Source organism: Panulirus ornatus, chromosome 6 (assembly GCF_036320965.1).
Source record: "Panulirus ornatus isolate Po-2019 chromosome 6, ASM3632096v1, whole genome shotgun sequence".
Classification (NCBI taxonomy): Eukaryota; Metazoa; Arthropoda; class Malacostraca; order Decapoda; family Palinuridae; genus Panulirus; species Panulirus ornatus.
Genome location: NC_092229.1, coordinates 47,571,247 through 47,590,836, shown reverse-complemented (window position 1 = coordinate 47,590,836; position 19,590 = coordinate 47,571,247). Strand labels below are relative to the sequence as shown.

Here is a 19,590-nt window from a genome sequence, read left to right as displayed (position 1 = left end):
GCGTTCCACTTTAACAGCATACTTCAGTTGGCCAGTATCATAGTTTAACCTAGCCATAACAGCATACTTCAGTTGGCCAGCATATCATAGTTTAACCTAGCCATAACAGCATACTTCAGTTGACCAGTATATCATAGTTTAACCTAGCCATAACAGCATACTTCAGTTGACCAGTATATCATAGTTTAACCTAGCCATAACAGCATACTTCAGTTGGCCAGTATCATAGTTTAACCTAGCCATAACAGCATACTTCAGTTGGTCAGTATCATAGTTTAACCTAGCCATAACAGCATACTTCAGTTCGCCAGTATATCATAGTTTAACCTAGCCATAACAGCATACTTCAGTTGGCCAGCATATCATAGTTTAACCTAGCCATAACAGCATACTTCAGTTGGCCAGTATCATAGTTTAACCTAGCCATAACAGCATACTTCAGTTGGCCAGTATCATAGTTTAACCTAGCCATAACAGCATACTTTAGTTGCCCAGTATCATAGTTTAACCTAGCCATAACAGCATACTTCAGTTGGCCAGTATCACAGTTTAACCTAGCCATTTCCCCCGCCTTCCAAAGACACACGAAAAAAAAAAAATAAGTGCGTTAGTGATTGACCAAAACACTGGTCGTATTACATGGGTGGTGGTACCAGGTGGTGGTTCGCTGGTGCAATGCTTTGAACAGTACACGGTTTAACCTGACATCCCATAATAATAATAATAATAATAATAATAATAATAATAATAATAATAATAAAGAATATTGTTCTGCTATGATGAAAACATTATCATTTCTTAAGTTAAAGTTTTGCATTCATATTTTGACGTAGATTACATAACGTGTGCCTCATTGAACTTTATAGTAATTGAAAGCCATAATAAACAACGTAAATAAATAAATAATAATAATAATAATAATAATAATAATAATTGCATACACATAAGACATGCACCAGTTTCCTAATATATATATAACAAAAAACTCTCCACTCAAAACTCCCATCCACATATATATCCCAACATAGTCCACATATATAGAGAGAAAGTATGTGGTCTTAGAGTTACCTTAATACTTAAAAGACGGTTTTCAAGACTTCTAATTTAGGTTGTTAGATATAGCTTAACGTTAAAGGACCTTTAAATGACCCCTGGCAGTTGACTAAAACCCAAACAACCATCCACTATCATACTTGACCCCATTACGTAAAAGGGGCCACTGAATATGCACCATATACACCCGGACCATGAAGATATCCATCAAATGCCCTGGCGCGCACAGACCCAAAGCAAACAAGGAAGCAAAAAACAAACAAACAAGCAGACACGCAACAAAACAAGGATTCATTGAACGATGAGGAGTTACAGTCATGATTTTGAACCCTAGAACACAAATTACTGTACTTAGCAAACTCCTGTTGAAATACGATGGCGATCCATGTAGCTTCGTAGCTTCAGAAAGAACACATATAAAATTGTGGGATAACACCAAGGCCTCTTTTCTGGGGGGGCTTCTGCAGTCCACGACTGCGCTACACTCAGTAGCAGGGACAGGTGGACTCCTTCGAAGCAAGAAGTTTTCCGTCGTCAGCCTCGCTGAAGAGGGGGGAGGGGGATGATGCTTCTTGAGGCGTCACCTCAAGCAGGCAGAGTACGGTAACACACACACACACACATACACAGATAATAGATAGATAAATAGACATATATAAAATAGTGATCTACAAAAATATCAATACATCGTACCCCAATGCAAAAAAAAAAAAAAAATAGAAATAAAAATAAAACATTCATAAGCACCACCTTGGGTCGACCCAAACACGCATCTCACCACCTTAGACCTAATGAGAAGCCCTACCAACACACACCCTACTGACACCTGACTACACACACACACACACTCACACACCTCACACACACACACACACCTTCCTCGCCTCCATTCCCCTTCCCTGGACACGATACACAGTGGCAGACTCTGGCCTATACACACCACACGCCTCCCTCCCTCCCTCAGCACCGAGTCCACCCCGTGTGTGACGTATACGTAATGAGAAGCCCTACCAACACACACCCTACTGACACCTTACTACACACACACACTCACACACCTCACACACACACACACCTTCCTCGCCTCCATTCCCCTTCCCTGGACACGATACACAGTGGCAGACTCTGGACTATACACACACCACACGCCTCCCTCCCTCCCTCAGCCCCGAGTCCACCCCGTAAGTGCGCCTCCCCTTTTCCTCCTCTCTGGCCAGACTGTGAGAGAGGCGGGGTGGTATACAAGACTGGAGAGCGCGTCGAAGACCCGGCCAACCCATGCGAGGAGTGTTACTGCTTGGGCGGGGAGGTCAAGTGCATGGTGATGCGATGCCCCTGGAGGGCGGACTGTGAGGGCCGACACATCCAGGGCGTCTGCTGCGCCTCCTACAGCCACTGCCCTCCCGAAGGTGGGCAACAGTGTCCTCGTAACTTGGAGCAAAACAATGCGACAGTACATCTAAGTTGTGGGGTGTGGGTGGGCGGGTCCTTTCGGTCTTCTGAAATTCATCGCTTTCGGGCCACTCTATAAGGCCTGAGGGGCCCAGAAGGCTTTGACCTGGTTTTCCCCAGACCTCTCGGTGGGCCTGGGCTCCGAATTCAAAAGGATCATTCATGTAATGGTGTTACGCATCCACGTGTGTGTGTGTGTGTGTGTGTGTGTGGTCAAGCCCCACCAGCCAGCAGCTGCCTGTGTCGGATCGCGACACAACAGACAACTCAGCCACGTACCCATAAGCTGTGGCTTTCCAACCACGACGTGCGAACACTTCATCCGCGCCTCTGTGAGATCTCTGTATGGTCTCGCAACTCTCGAATGAACCCACATGAATGAAAGGGGAATGGCAAGACGTAGTTACTTACGTTCGACATCTGGAACGAACACGACAGCGAACGGTGTTCACACACTTCACATGGGGAGGACTGAAACCCACACATGTGCACCACCACCACCACATCACCCTAATCTCATTATCCCTCCGACCCCATCCTCGAACCCTCAAGACCCTGACCCCGTGATCTAGCTGAGAGCTTGGAAGCTGAGCTTCTGTGGGGGAAAAAAAAAAAAGTTCCGCTAATCTGACAAGTTGCTCGTGTGGGAGAGGTTAAATGTCTTCCTCACACACACACACACACACACACACACACACACACCTGTCATACGGTTATATTTCAGTGACTCTGAAAACGACTCGTTCACTCATGATAACCAGGTGTTTACGTAGTCACTGAAGTACACCTGTCGTCCAGAGCTATGCAGCATGTACCTGGCTATCTATCATCATCAGCGGGAGCAGCAGCTCTCCCTGTGGGACGACGTGTGGCGATCTTGACGAAGCGCAGGAGGTAGTCGTCCCGGAGTGACTGGGACGACGCAAAAGAAACGAGTTCCCTTCATCAGCAAATCAACGATCCTCTGTCATTTCCAACCACCCCCTCCCTCCTCCTCACTCCGTACAATCTACTCTACGCGAGTCCTCCCCTTCAGAAGGCACTCGCTGAGCCAAACGAGACCCCCACTTCTTCGTTTTCTGTGACGCCCGAAGACGGACATCCTCCACCAGTTGGAAGGCCTTGGTGTTCCCTCCCGCACCCGGTTCTTGTCCGTCTGACAACGCCGCCAGTGTCCTCGATGTCTCCGTAAAAACCACGTTGGGCATCTGTCACTGGCTGGGGGGGTTTCCCTTCTTCGACGTGCCGCACACATTCAAGGACAGCAGTTCACATACCGATGTGTTCAGCGATGTCCGGGAATACGAGGTCTAGGATTCTCAAAAGTGTTGCGGGTCCTTGAGCATTAAAGTAAGCGATGCGACCGGCGAAGCTGCGCATGTCTCCTGTCTCTCAAAATGCAGACTGCTATCATTACTGGCTGGCAAAGCGACGGTCAGTCAGTCAGTCAGTCGGACTGCAATCATTACTGAATGCCAAAGAAATGGTGTCAGTCAGTCATTCAGTCATACGTGCGACCAGAGACCTAACTATGCTGGTGAAGAGGACCAAAACTGGTTTCCCCTGGGCCATGTGAATGGTCTTATGGGCCATTGTGTATGTGTGTGTGTGTGTGTGTGTGTGTGTGTGTGTGTGTGCCATAGACTCGAGAAGAGAGGTTTAGTCAGACTCCTCCAAGCCTTCCAGCTCCCCAAAGGTCGGTGGTAAAGGTAAGCCAAAGACTTTAAAAAAAGGTTTTCTCTCATGGGCTAAACATGGCTGGGTAGCAGTGGTTCCCTCCAGTCTGCAGTACACTGGACCACTTCCACCGCTTGGCTGTGGGTGAGTTCCTCCTGTTTTTATTTTGTCCTGTCTCCTCCTCCTGTCTCCTCCGAGAAGGGTCGGTGGCTTTCGTGTGAGTATCAGGAAAATAGTTACTTCCACAGAACTTTATTTGTTGGGAAAGATTAATGTCCATGTGTGAGTGTGTGTGTGTGTGTGTGTGTGTGTGTGTGTAAACACTCGTATGTCTGAGTATAATATCTGTATGCAATACGTCGTCCTCAGGATGGGTATACAAAGTGTTTTTCCTCTATTTCTTTTTTCTGTTGATAATTGTGTCATCTGTTCAATTCCCCTTGCACCCTCCCCACCCCATTCCTTTTTTTTTTTATTAATATATCTAGCTAGACAGAGAGATGAACTGAAGTGCGTCGCAAACCAATGTCGTTGCTTGGTATATGATGTCCTGGTACAATATGGAGAGACCTGTGATTTTCAAGTCACATGGTGTCGGGTATCAAGGAGAAAATCTGAGAAGGGTCGTATTGACCACACCATCCCCTCCTGGTCTACCACGACCCTAGTGACCACACCACCCACTCCTGGTCTACCACGACCCTAGTGACCACACCATCCCCTCCTGGTCTACCACGACCCTAGTGACCACACCACCCCCTCCTGGTCTACCACGACCCTAGTGACCACACCACCCCCTCCTGGTCTACCACGACCCTAGTGACCACACCATCCCCTCCTGGTCTACCACGACCCTTGTGACCACACCATCCTCTTCACTGTTCCTTCCTTCCCTCTACATCGCTTCTACCCTACAACATTCCTGACTTTATCAAACATGTTGTGGGATAAAAGCGATGTAGAGGGAAGGAAGGAACAGTGATCAAGTACGCGTCTTTCTGCAAGCGCCACCCAGTTTGTCCAACACGGAGGACGGTGAGAGTTCTACACTTCCACGGCCCATATCTCCTTGCTAGCGTAAACCTTTCCTTCCTTCCTTCCTCCTCCTCCTCCTTCTTCTTCTCCCCCGTCTTGCTCTATGCTAATCTTAAGGAGGGCCAGTCAGTACTGACAAGTCATTCGACTCACGAGTCTATTCAGTTGTGCCTCGTTTGCTATCCTCTTACGTGTCTTCCCTAGCGAAGGGAAACACATAGCTCTCGGAACCTTTGTTTCTCTTATCTTCATGTCATATAATATCGGTTGTCCATCACGGATCTTGTTCTCCATACGCAAAGAATCACCACTGGAAAGAGAAACAAATAAAGATCCGTCTTTAATCTCTCTTCCCAGTGTTGATTGTTGGCCTATGTCTCTCCCAACCAACCCTATCCATAAACCTTCCCCAGACCCTTAAAACGCCATAAACAAATCCTTCTGCGTCTTTTCGCGTTTGCCTCACGCACTCCAGACCGTCATCTCACCAGCTCCAGTCACCTACTGGGTCGCGACTGAGCAATCTCACGTCAGTCCAGCTTAAAGGGAGCCATAATGACGCTCACCAAATCCCATCCCTGTAGTCCTGCCTTGGGCGCCGCCAACGCGAAAGCCACTCGGTTCTCTCTCTCTCTCTCTCTCTCTCTCTCTCTCTCTCTCTCTCTCTCTCCTCCTTACGGTGCTGTGATGATGATGAGAGGTGAGAGAGAGAGAGAGAGAGAGAGAGAGAGAGAGAGAGAGAGAGAGAGTCGTGTAACTTCTCTAATCCATTCGTGTCTTCTTGCAGACGTCCAGCAGACTATCGCCGAACTTCAGGAGGAGACGACGGACGCGCCCCTTGGTGCAGCCGAAGCTGTCGAGGACGAGGCAGGCGCGGCCGTTGACGAGACGGTTACGATTATCCCGGACACGGACGCAGCCTCCGAGGATGAAGGGGCAGCTGCTGCCGCCGGGGCGCAGGTAAAGACAGCTCCCGAGGGTGAGGAGGCGAGTTCTGTGTCCGAGCCGCCATCCACAAACGACACGCTTGTGGATGCTGGTCCTGAAACGGTTAAGAGAACCAACGGCGATGCTGGGGGAGAGGCAGCCTCACCCCTTCAAGAGGACGCTGTGGAAGATACCACCATTGAAGCCTTGGAGACCTCAACAATAATGCCTGCAGGAGGCGAGGGCGAAGAGCAAGAAACTGTTGACGCTTCCGACGGTACCGTGGTGGAGGCGTCTGTCTCTGACACGCTTGGGGACACGGACACATCCGGCTCCCAGGCTGAGGTGACCGACCCTGACGCCAAACCTGCCACCAATGACAGCTCGGCCGGAGTGAACACCAAATCGAACGAAGATACCACAGACGCACCGGCGGAGGCGGTCGGGGGAGACGCCTCCGACGCAGGAACCCCAGCGGCTCAAGAGGACGCTCAGACCGACGCAACGGGAAGCCTCGTCACAGCGATCAGGACTGATGGAAATGCCTCCGAACCCACCACAGAGGAGAAAGTCGTCTCACCACAGGTGGAGGCCAGTGAGGCAGCCGAGGAGGACCCATCTCAAGGCGTCACTGATCCGACCCTAAGGGCCAGTGAAGACGTTCCAGAAGATGAACCTGAAACTGTCACTGTGATCTTTAGAGAAACCATTGAGGACACGACAGATATTTCTACGGCGGATGGGGAGGGAGAAGGCCAAATACCAGCGGAGGTCGCTGTGATAAAAGCAGCCGATGAGGAAGCAACGATAACACCCCTGTTGGAGGCACAAGAAAGCATCCTTGACGAGACGACAGACGCCAATGTCGCTGCCACAGACGAACAGACAGATGCTCCGGTGGAAGAGACGGTGCCGCTTGAGGAGGACAACGCCACCGATGAGGCAGCTGAGTTACCTGCAGATCAGCAAGCTCAGGTTCAAGTCATGGCTGAACAGAACACCAGAGTCAATGAAGACACCACAGAACAGTCTGCCATGGAAGACTCTCAAGTTATTGAGGAAGCTAGTGTGGCTGATCCCGGCAGTGCAACTGTACTGCCACCTGAAGAAGAAGTCGAAGCCAATGTGGCCACCACTGGAAAACCTTCCGCGGACGGCGAGGGAGAACTCGTCGAGGCCAGCGTGGTAGAGAGCACCACCCAGGCTGACACTGACGCAACAGCTGAGGAAGACACACCACAGAAGAGGACCGCTGGATCCGCTGGGCTGGTGAAGGTCAGCGTCAACGGACAGACCTATCATGAGGTCCCGTCGGCACAGCAAGTGTCATCGGCTGACAAAGGCGAAGGGAACCCCGGCAATGACTATCGGCTCAAGGTGGATCCCAAGACCCCCGAGCAAGAGGCAGAGGAGGGAGAGGATGGCGAGAATCCCGTCGGCAAGGAATTTGAAAAAGTCGCCGAAAAGTACGGCCTGCGTCCAGCGTCCAACGCCCAGGCCTTGCCTGCCGAGAAGGAGTACGCCAGCGAACAGGAGGCTGCACGATTTCCCGGCGATCATTTCTAAAAAAAAAAAAAGAGCTTCCGATCCACGAACAATGGGGTAGTGTTCACTGAGGCACTTCGACCCACGCTTACGTCTCACGGCCACGGAAAAAAGATGGACAGCAGAAGACGAAGAAAGAAAAAGAAAAGAAAAATACAATTACTCTTTAGAAACTTTAAGCTTAGGACTTTGAAGTCTCCTAACCACCAGTACCTAACAGTATTAACGTGAGGAGCATCACAATAGCAGCAATAGTATCAGTAGTACAGATAACAGTTGAGTGGTGACAGGCTTTTCTCAAGGGAACATAATAATACTACCCCCAACACCCACCCCATCTCTCCCTCCCTCCCTAAATGGACCAAGCGATCAATCTCATCGAGGTAGAGAAACACCGTCGTCATTCTGCGAGGGCCAAACCATCCATGTGCACTCAATTCTCGGACGTACTCCAGCCGCCGCCAGCCACCCACCCACCCACACCCGCCGCCCCTCCGCGTGAGGAACTGGTGTCCGTCCGCTGTTGGTGTGCACAGATATCTGACCTTGACTGGTCTGGGCATTGTTGCACGGCGTGTCATGAGAGACTGGGTTTACTTGGCTTAAAAAGCTTCCATCGTTCAAGGCGGTGGCAGGCGTGAGTAGAGGAGGGGCTTCCAAAGGCGAGGAACCTGTTTACACTTCAAAGAGAGAGAGACAGAAAAAGAAAAAGGAGAAAAACTACACAATCAGGAGTACTTTCTTTTTTAAGTTTTCCCAACAACTTGCAATCATTTAGCTACTTGACACTTAACAGGTTCCTTGCTCTTGGCTGGACCCACTTTTTTTTTTGGTGTAGTGTTTAAGTCATGGTAAGAAAAAATATATACCCACTGGTTTTCAATATATATTTTTTTTTTGTTTGCCTATTTATTATTACCATAAGGATTCTGTGTACTCTGCGTGATACATGTGTGCACATACATCTGACAAAGATTCCTCAAGGAAAACTGTCTTTTTTTCCTCAAGGAAAAGTTTGTCTTTTTTTTTTTCCTCAAGGAAACGTTTTTCTTTTTTCCTCAAGGAAAAGTTTTTTCTCTTTTCCTCAAGGAAAAGTTTGTCTTTTTTTTTCCTCAAGGAAACGTTTTTCTTTTTTCCTCAAGGAAAACTTTCTTTTTTCCTCAAGGAAAACTTTCTTTTTTTCCTCAAGGAAAAGTGTTTCTTTTTTTCCTCATGGAAAAGTGTTTCTTTTCTCCTCAAGGAAAAGTTTTTCTTTTTTTCCTCTAGGAATATTCCCTTTTTTTTCCTTCCCCTCCACACACAAGGAATATTCCCTTTTTTTCCTTCCCCTCCACACACAAGGAATATTCCCTTTTTTTTCCTTCCCCTCCACACACAAGGAGTATTTCCTCTCAGCAGTTGGTTGGTCAGTCATTTTCAGAGGAGTCTCAACAACCCGGGAATTAGTTCCAGCTTCCAACGGTATTCACTGATGAGGACGAAGCTCGAATGGCACACCGTTCTCAACTGACACCAACCAACACACCCCTAAACCATTTTCATTCTAGATACGGTGTATGTGCACTCTTAGACTTAAGTAAGATAGCTAAGCAATGAATACTTCTTTCCCAGTTGAACAAGAGGTGGGGATTCATTATATTTTTTTCTTTATTTTTTTTTTTGTCCTTGTTCTTGCGAATGTATCGTTCAATGCTCAGTAATAAGAAAAAGAAAAAAACAAACAAAAAAATTTTTTATGGTAGATCCCATTTTGTTTATCTACAGCCTTTGTAAACCTTGTAGTCTTGCTCGTAGGCATAAGAATGACTGTAAGCGTGCCAACCAATGGAAATAAATTATTTATTATACCTTGTTTTTTATCCATGACCCAATTATCTGCCCTACATTTGCATGACTGTCTACACACACACACACACACACACACACACACACACACTGATCTTAAATGACCTAACAAGTCAGCAACATTAGTTTGCCCTTTATATACGACGAAGAAAACGTAGAGTACAAAACACCGACGCGTAAGTAAAGAAACAAAAAATGAGAATTTGAAATTCGTTCTCAACGGTGAGGACACACCGCTCTCACACCGAACACTGAGCAGCGCTTATCAAGGACACTCATTTCTCAATGCCCATCCTCTTCACTGTCCGTCCCTGTCTCCCACACACCCGACACATGACGCCCGTCGGCCCTCCTCAACACCTCTGGCGAATAAAAAAAACAGCGACCACCACCTTTGGCGCGGCGGCATGAGGAATGTTCTCCAGCCATTCACTCCTTCTGTCTTTCGTAGCTTCATTTCAGTTCTCCCTTTTCGGAGTGTACACGAAGGCAACATCTACCAAACCTCAAATGCTTCCCCACTTCATCAGAGGGGCTCATGCCCTCAATTACACACCCAGCAGCCCTTCCTAACCAACCTGTAAGCCACGCGATGACGAAAATAAATAACCGCTGTTTATGTTCGACTGCCGGTGACTTTGAACGACTATACGTCACTGCTAACACACACTCCTGAGACTTTTAATACCCTCAAACTACGCGCTGTAATACTTTCTGCGATAAGACGTCAATAGCGGAATGTACGAGGAAATTTGATAAAGAGTTACTACCAAAGAACGTAAAGGTATATTAGAATATTATGACACAGAGGGTAATAGAATTCCAAGAGCGGAAACGAGCCAAATATCTTGCTTTCGAAATGGTGCCTTTTTTTTTTTTTGCATCCAAGAAATTAAACCTCAGAAAAACAATGGAATGTCGAGATAAGAAGAAACAAAAGAACAACGTAAGACGAATTAGATCTAAACCCAACATTCGAGTGAAGGTATTAACCCCATGTCTGACGTCTGTCCAAATGATTCAGGCGATGGTATCATCATCTCGTACGAACAGATACCTCAATTAATCCAAGAAAATTATATCAATCAAACGCAATTAGGAACCCAATCACCACAAAATGAAGACGATGGAAAAAGCCTTACCACAAACGTGGAGCCAAACATCATCAATGTACACATATGAAGTGAAAGCTGACGTCAGAATGAAGACGTATGTCATGATCACAACACTCGACATCCTAGATATCTCTTAACAATGTAAATAATGGATGAACAGATGTCGACGTGAAACTATACACACATCCCATCCCTTATTCAGGATTGAAAACGTAAACAATACGGGCAATGAGTGGGATCCCATCCCCTATTCAGGATTGTAAACGTAAACAATACGGGCAATGAGTGGGATCCCATTCCCTATTCAGGATTGTAAACGTAAACCATACGGGCAATGTGAGTGGGACAAGTGCAGGGGTGACTATAAAGTATGGTTTGCAGGGAATTCTCTGAGACGTCTTAGGCATGTAGAGAGATAATCAACTGCTGCAACAATTGAGGGTAACACAAACCAAATGACGGAAATGGCACTGAATTCAAAACGGAAAAGCAAATATTGAAGTTATGTATAAAAAGTAAATAAAATAATCTCGAATTTGCTGATGTCAAATGGTATTTAACAGACGATTCCCCCCCAAAAAGACCTTAAGCTAATGCATTGAGCTCAGCCATCACGCCACCCAGTTGCTCTTCCACGTACAGGACGAAAAAAAAATTATTTTTTTTTACCCATTGATCCAACTAAACCTCCTTTAGGCCCTGGAGGCGGAAGCGGGTCCCAAGTGCGTTTTCTGATGGCCGGCTTCTCGAGAGGGAGAGGGGGGACTGAGTATGTCGACCCTTGGTCACTTAATGGAGACGAGATCTACCCCAGTGTGTGTGTGTGTGTGTGTGTGTGTGTGTTATCTGCAACAGCAGCATTACCGTAAAACATGTACCAACGGGGAGCTAAAATCATAGGCCGTAAAACAAAATGAATTCAAACAGCATCAGACTATCTACTTTGTCCCTTCGAGTCTGTTTGTGATCGTGGAAATCAGAAACTGGTAGATTTATATGGTTATAAATTGGTAGGTATACAAATAATTGAAAGACAACAAACTGAATGTTGTCAACGTGACAAAGAAGGCGCACATGTTACTCGTGGACTTGAAGCGAAATACTGAACAAGTCAAAGATTAAACGTAAACATAGTACTAATTTCAACCATTCATCGTTAGTTAATTCACCTTAAATTTATACAAAAAGTCATTCAAAATCTACACAACACAAGTTATTCAACATCCCCATTTCTGTACCCCATTTATGTTCCCCATTTCTGTACCCCATTTATTCCCAATTTATGTACCCTATTTACGTTCCCCATTTCTGTACCCCATTTGTTCCCAATTTCTGTACCCTATTTATGTTCCCCATTTCTGTACCCCATTTATGTTCCCCATTTCTGTACCCCATTTATGTACCCCATTTGTTCCCAATTTCTGTACCCATTTATGTTCCCCATTTCTGTACCCCATTTATGTTCTCCATTTCTGTACCCCATTTATTCCCAATTTCTGTACCCCATTTATGTTCCCCTATTTGAGCTTGACCCAGCCATGCACCACAGGACCTTAACTTCCTAAAAGGAACACCAATCCTTAACTCCCTGTCTCAGGATCTCCTCAAACTCTCTGCTTCATGGTTCCTCTAAATGCCATTCACCCACTCCTTCGCATCATTTCCTTTTGGTATGCACAACAATCCAAACCCAAACCCTAGCAGGTTCTCACCTGGCTTCTATCAAATGTTATAATTGACATATATTCTAATATTTCCTCCTTTAAGCAGTGAATTCAATTCCTGAGTCGGGGACATTATCTTGATCAAGTACCCCTAAAGTTACGATTCCACCAACTGACCGAGCACGTTTTCTATGGCCTTCATCGGGGACTCAATTGCCCGTGTCGTCTCAGCGAACAAAATAATAATAATAATAATAATAATAATAATAATAATAATAATAATAATAATAATGATAATAATAATAATAATATTTATTATTATTATTTTATTATTATTATAATAATAATGATAATAATAATAATAATAATAATAATAATAATAATAATAATAATAATAATAATAATTAACAGATGACTAAAATGAATGAATAAATAAATTCATGACCCGCATTCAGGTGGTAAATAATGCAAACTAACTCCCTTGCCAAAAGTACATCCCAACATTGACCATCAATAGTTCCTTTTTTAAACATTCAATTCCTCAAGTTCAAAGCATTATATCAGGATTAATACCTTCACCAACCTTCATATATTTCTTATATTTATATCCCTCTCTACATTCCAGCTTTACTCACTTACGACAAAAGAGAGCAACAATTAACTACGTGGAGACTTTATCATATTTCACTTAAAAGTAATTAAACAAAGAATCAATTATCATATCACAACGTCGACCAAATTAACAATTACGCTAAAGTCATTATCATCATTATTCACTAAATGTCTCGATGTAGTTTCGTGTTGATATTACAGTTTGGGAATCCGCCTGCTTGCGATAGAAAATAAGGCCAGAATCGTTTAAAAGACACGAAAAAAAAAATTGGAAAAACAATTTCAACCAAACCAATTCTAGAAATTCGCGGTTTGTCCGAAATTATAAGACTACCAGCCTATCTATCTATCTATCTATCTATATATATATATATATATATATATATATATATATATATATATATATATTTTTTTTTTTTTTTTTTTTTGCTTTGTCGCTGTCTCCCGCGTTTGCGAGGTAGCGCAAGGAAACAGACGAAAGAAATGGCCCAACCCATATATATATATATATATATATATATATATATATATATATATATATATATATATATATATATATATTCTGAAGAGTCCACGGGGAAAATGAAACACGGTAAGTTCCTAAGTGCACTTTCGTGTAATAATCACATCAGGGGAGACAAAAGAGAAATATAACAGTCAGTTGATATACAACGAAGAGACGTAGCTAGGACGCCATACGGTAAATATGCGATTGTCCAAGACAGACAACGAACGTATCATAAACTTATCATTTTACAAATTCTATCAACAATAAAGTTATCCAATTTGTATAAACCATCACTAATATTAAGATTATAATTCTTTGTGTATCTAATAATAGAATATTCAATGATATTTCTCGTGGTAATAGAGTTCGAGTTAATAACTGAGATGGCATTACTCCATTCAGTACAATGATCATAGTTTTTAACGTGATTAAACAAGGCATTTGATATTTGTCCCGTTCTTATACTATATTTATGTTGCTTAAGCCCGACAGAAAGATCCTTACCAGTCTGCCCAGCATAAAACCTATCACAATTTCTACATGGCACTTCACAGATGCACCCAGGAGATTTTTCTGAATTCCTGATTAAGATATTCTTTATAGTATTATTGTTGCTGAAGGCAACATTTACAATAAAGGATTTAAGAAACATGGGAAGTAAAGTAAAATTATTCTTGGTATCAATGGGAGGTTTGGGATCAACTCTATAAAATGACTTCTTCGCTAACTGAAGGGATTTATCAATGAAAGATATAGGGTACTTTAACTTAAATCCAATAAAATGTATCTTCTCAAACTCATCATCAATATACTCTGGACTGCAAATACGTAATGCCCTAAGGAACATAAACTGAAATGATGATAATTTAACTCTGTCATGTTGAGATGAGTAATAATGGATATATGAGCATACATTGGTAGGTTTTCTGTATATGCTAAACTTAAACTTCTTTCCTTGCCTATGGGTCATACAATCTAAAAATGGTAACATACCATTATTTTCATTTTCTACAGTAAAGTTGATGGAAGGTACTAAATTGTTAAGTAAGGGGAGAAATATTTGTAAATTTTCATTTGTTGGCCAAACAAAAAGAACAACATCTACATACCTAAACCAAATTGCATTAAAAGGTAAGATATCCTTTAGCAATTTTGTTTCAGAAAATTCCATATAAAGATTATTTAGTAAAGGTGAAAGAGGGTTACCCATTGCCATACCAATTTTTTGAGCATAATAATGTCTATTGAATTGAAATACACAGTCTTTTATACACAATTCTATCAGTTCAATGAAAACTTTGAAACAGGTAAATGAATATCATCCAAGACATCAAATAAATATTCTAAAAGCTCAACTGGAACTTTTGTGAAAAGTGAGGAAACATCAAAGCTAACAAGTTTGAAATCAAAAGTAACATTGATATTGTTAAGCTAGTTAACTAAATCTACATTGTTCATGATATTAGAATTTGATATCTTACCCACTAAAGGGGTTAATAAAGAAACTAACCATTTTGACAACTTATATGTGATGGAGGCTACTGAACTCACTATAGGTTTTGCTGGAAAGTGCACTTGGGAACTTATCGTGTTTCATTTTCCCGGTGGACTCTTAAGAATATACCTGATCACGCGCAAAATTGTGACCCTTTTCAATATATATATATATATATATATATATATATATATATATATATATATATATATATATATATATATATATATATTTTTTTTTTTTTTTCCTATGATTCCATGGGAAAATGAGACACGATAAGTTCCCAAGTGCACTTTCGTGTAATAATCACATCATCAGGGGAGATACATGATAAAAATATAACAGTCAGTAGATATACAACGAAGAGATGTAGCTAGGACTATATATATATATATATATATATATATATATATATATATATATATATATATATATATATATATATATATATATATATATATATGAGGTGAGGAAACTACAAGAGGCCTGCCTACTGGCCCGTGCTAGGGAGGTCCTGAGTCTGTCCACTCTACAACCAATCGACTGAGCACGTAAATACATCTAACCGTTTAAAGCTACAGTGCTGTACAGGTCAGGGAAAACAAGAGAGACGCATATGAAACATCTCCATCACACGTAACCAAACTAATTTTGCCTAACCTAAACTCCTGAATAGTAAACTCGTTTAATTTAGTTGGGCCTGACGAAATAAACGAATGTTTCTTACCTATTTATACGTAGAGGAGTTGAGGGACGTGACAACAAACAAGCACTTTGTAACATTTCCACTTCAGCTACATCGGCCAAAACATAACGAGCTCTTGGCCTGGTTTATTTCTCTTTTTCCCCCCCACACACACCACAACTAAACCAAATGTGATTTTCTGACACAATTCTCTCACAACGTAAGACTTAGTTATCGATAAATGTAAGTATTTCTGTCTCACTTTCACCTTCCAGCACCGATCGTCTCAGAACACCCGAAGCCAAACAATCTTTCCCTGCCGAAAACAGGACGGCCTAGCATTTGAAAACAAGAGAAACTGCGCAGCCGCAAGTCGGAATTTGAAAATAACAGAAACTGCGCATGCGCAAACAAACTATCCAATGTTACGTTACCGGACGCTTGAATATATATATATATATATATATATATATATATATATATATATATATATATATATATATATATATATATAGTCCTCTGTTCTTAACGCTACCTCGCTAACGCGGGAAATGGCGAATAGTTTAAAAGAAAAAAGAAAGAAAAATATATATATATATATATATATATATATATATATATATATATATATATATATATATATAAATCAAAACACCTGTCAAGTTACGCAACAATATAACCCTTCAAGAAATACAAGAGAATGGAGCCTGATACATTTCGATTTATATGTACTAAACATCAAAGAATCGAAATGAAACAAAAGAGCTGATCAGGTGACTTTACTCGGAACTTTTTGGAAGATATTGCAGTCGAGTTTCTAAAGAAAACGGGCGACTGTGTTGTTGATTGGTTAGGTTAGGATTTTCTTAATACGTATGGATCATGGGGAGGTGTCTGAGGATTGGCGGAATGCCTCTATAGGTGGACAAAGGGGAGTGTTCGAATCATCAGACTGGGGAGGAACAATGGGGAGGTGCCTGAGGATTGGCGAAATGCCTTCATAATGCCACTGTGTATAGTGGCAAAGGGGAGAAAGGTGAGTGCTCACATCAAACTGTGGAGGAACAGTGTGGTTTCAATAAGTGGCAGAAGATGTTTAGATCAGGTCTTTGTGTTGTAGAATGTGTGTGTACAAATACTCAGATAAACAGGAGGTGCGCGTGGCATCTATGGAGCTGGAGAATGCATAAGGTTGGTGGAGATGCTTTGTGGAAGGTCTTACGAATATTTATGGTGTGGGAAGAAAGCTATGAGAAGCAGGTAGTATTTTGTCAAAAAAAGTAAGACGTGCGGGCAATTAGGTAGAAAAGAAATGAGTGGCATCAGGTGAAGGTTCGCCAGCTGCAGTAATGTGTGATGGAACTATGGGTCTAATTTGTTTGTGGATGGGGTGGCACGGGAGGCAAATGAATGGTTTTGGAAACAAGGAAGAGGTATGAAGTCTGTAGAGGGTTTGGGAAGTGAGTCAGTTGTTTGCTGATGACGCGGCACTGGTGGCAGATTCGAATGAAAAAAATCCAGATGTTGTGTACGAGTTTGGGAGAGTGTGTAAAAGAAAGAAGTTGAGAATAAATGAGAATAAAAGCAAGGTCATTAGGTTTAGCAGTGCAGATGGGACAAGTTACTTGGGGTTTGAGTTTGAAGGGAGAAGATTTGGAGGAAGTGGGTCGTTTTTGATACCTGGGAGACTACATTCCAGCGATTGGAACCGTAGAAGAGGGGTTCAGTCATTGGGTGGGTGATGGGGCGAAGATCCTGGGAGCATTGTGGAATATGTGGAAAGAGTAGTCGCTATTTGGAAGGGCGAAAATAGATACGTCTGAAGGTATAGTAGTCCCAGCAATGTTCTTTGGATGCGAGGCGTTAGCCATATACGAAAATGTACAGAGGAGGGTGGTGTTGGAAATGAAATGTTTGAGGACAATCTACGGTGAGTGGTTTGATCAAGCAAGTAACAATAGGGTGGGGCAGAGGTCTGGTAATAAGAGATGTCAAACTGAAAAGGGTGTCTTGAAATGGTTAGGACATATGAGGAGAATGAGTGAGAAGAGGTTGACATAGGGGATATATGTGTCATAAGTGGAGGCTAAATGGAGGGGGGAGACCAAACTGGAGATGGAAGGATGGAGTACAAAAGATTTTCAGTGACCAGGGTTTGTATATGCAGGATGGTGGAAGGCATGCACGGGATACACTGAATTGGAGCGATGTGGTATACTTGTACAGGCTGTCGAGATGAGAAAGACCCGAATGAATAGGTGGATGACATAATTTTAATTCCCTTGGGAAGAACAGATCTCAAAATATACCTAAAATCCAGGTAGAAATTAAATTTTAAATAAAAGTTCTAGTGATGTAACAAGAGCGTCATTATGGCTCGTAGAATATTCTTGAAAGTCTAGATTGTCGTTCGGTGGTTAGAACTTGACACTGACGGTGTTAATGACCCCTGCCAGCTGATTGGCATCAAACCCACACAACCCACTAGCCGACCGCACCCACACACACACACACACACACACATACAGTCATCATTATCAAAGACATTGACCCGCTCATTGTGGATAGGGCTTCTGAGACCAGTGGACGACCCAGAACACGGGGTTTTCCACACTGGGGTTCTGTGAAAGCTAGTCGGAAACCCTGCCCAAACACACACACACACACACACACACAACACACACACACACACACGACAGTCACGACCCATGTGAACGACACGGGAAGACAATAACACGTAAATACAAGTCGCTGCAGCGGGTAAGATTCTGCAGCAGCGGAGGCGAGAGAGAGAGAGAGAGAGAGAGAGAGAGAGAGAGAGAGAGAGAGAGAGAGAGACGCTACCTACCCAACCTACGAGGACCTACGTCGAGATACACTGTCATTAAGGCGGGTTTACCTAGCGGGTAGCGCTAACAACGCAGGCCGCTTACTTCGCAACCCTGTTGCTCGCTCGCCGCCCCCCTCAGCTCCCGCACATTTATAATCGTCATCTGTTCTGGATTCTTCTGGAACACTCTCCAGCCATTTCTCTCCATTTTCTTTTGATTTCTCCTGTCCTCAAGCCTTGCAGATACCATTTTCCCCTTTATCACTTAACTTGGAAGAAGAGTGAACACAGCGTTCAAGTTTTCCGCTGGATTTACTAACTCAGCATCTATCTGGTGCTACATTAACTCGGAGTTACGTTTTCTGTTACTGTAATCAGACTTCTTGCAGGGTATACACGCCTAATTCTCTCACTGTCGCTTGACAGCCGATGTCTCTCCTTCTTCCTACTATTACGCTTGTCAGAAAGTGTTTCCGGAATGGCTCGAGTTTATTCATGCACAAACCATCCAGTATCATGCACCAACCATCCTGGTATCATGCACCGTCCAGGAACCATACAGGTGCCATGCACCAACCATCCATGATTCATACCAGAAGCAAACTCGTACCATCCATCAACCATCGAGGTAACATGAGAGAACCATCCAGTTATCCCCAACCATCCAGTCAGGCACCAACCATCCAGTTATCCCCCAACCATCCAGTTATCCCCAAACCATCCAGGCAGGCACCAACCATCCAGTTATCCCCAAACCATCCAGGCAGGCACCAACCATCCAGTCATGCACCAACCATCCAGTCATGCACCAATCATCCAGTCATGCTCCAACCATCCAGTCATGCACCAACCATCCAGTTATCCCCCAACCATCCAGTCATGCACCAACCATCCAGTCATGCACCAACCATCCACTTATGCACCAACCATCCAGTCATGCACCAACCATCCAGTTATCCCCCAACTATCCAGTCATGCACCAACCATCCAGTTATCCCCAATCATCCAGTCGTGCACCAACCATCCAGTTATGCACCGACCATCCAGTCATGCACCAACCATCCAGTTATCCCCCAACTATCCAGTCATGCACCAACCATCCAGTTATCCCCCAACTATCCAGTCATGCACCAATCATCCAGTCAGG

At 43.5% G+C, this 19,590-nt stretch overlaps 2 protein-coding genes across 6 annotated transcripts in view; one reads left to right on the top strand and one right to left on the bottom strand.

The window, feature by feature from the left end:
* LOC139749192 (uncharacterized) overlaps window positions 1-9,536 on the top strand; it is a 50,192-nt gene extending 40,656 nt beyond the window's left edge. Inside the window, exon 4 of the mRNA XM_071662865.1 lies at window positions 6,005-9,536. Coding sequence (XP_071518966.1) covers window positions 6,005-7,710 — 1,706 coding nt within the window. The 3' untranslated portion in view covers window positions 7,711-9,536. The remainder of the gene's footprint in view (window positions 1-6,004) is intronic.
* The window catches only part of LOC139749197 (DNA oxidative demethylase ALKBH2-like), a 620,232-nt gene that overhangs the window by 255,867 nt on the left and 344,775 nt on the right, over window positions 1-19,590 (bottom strand). The gene's annotated exons all lie outside the window — the stretch shown is intronic.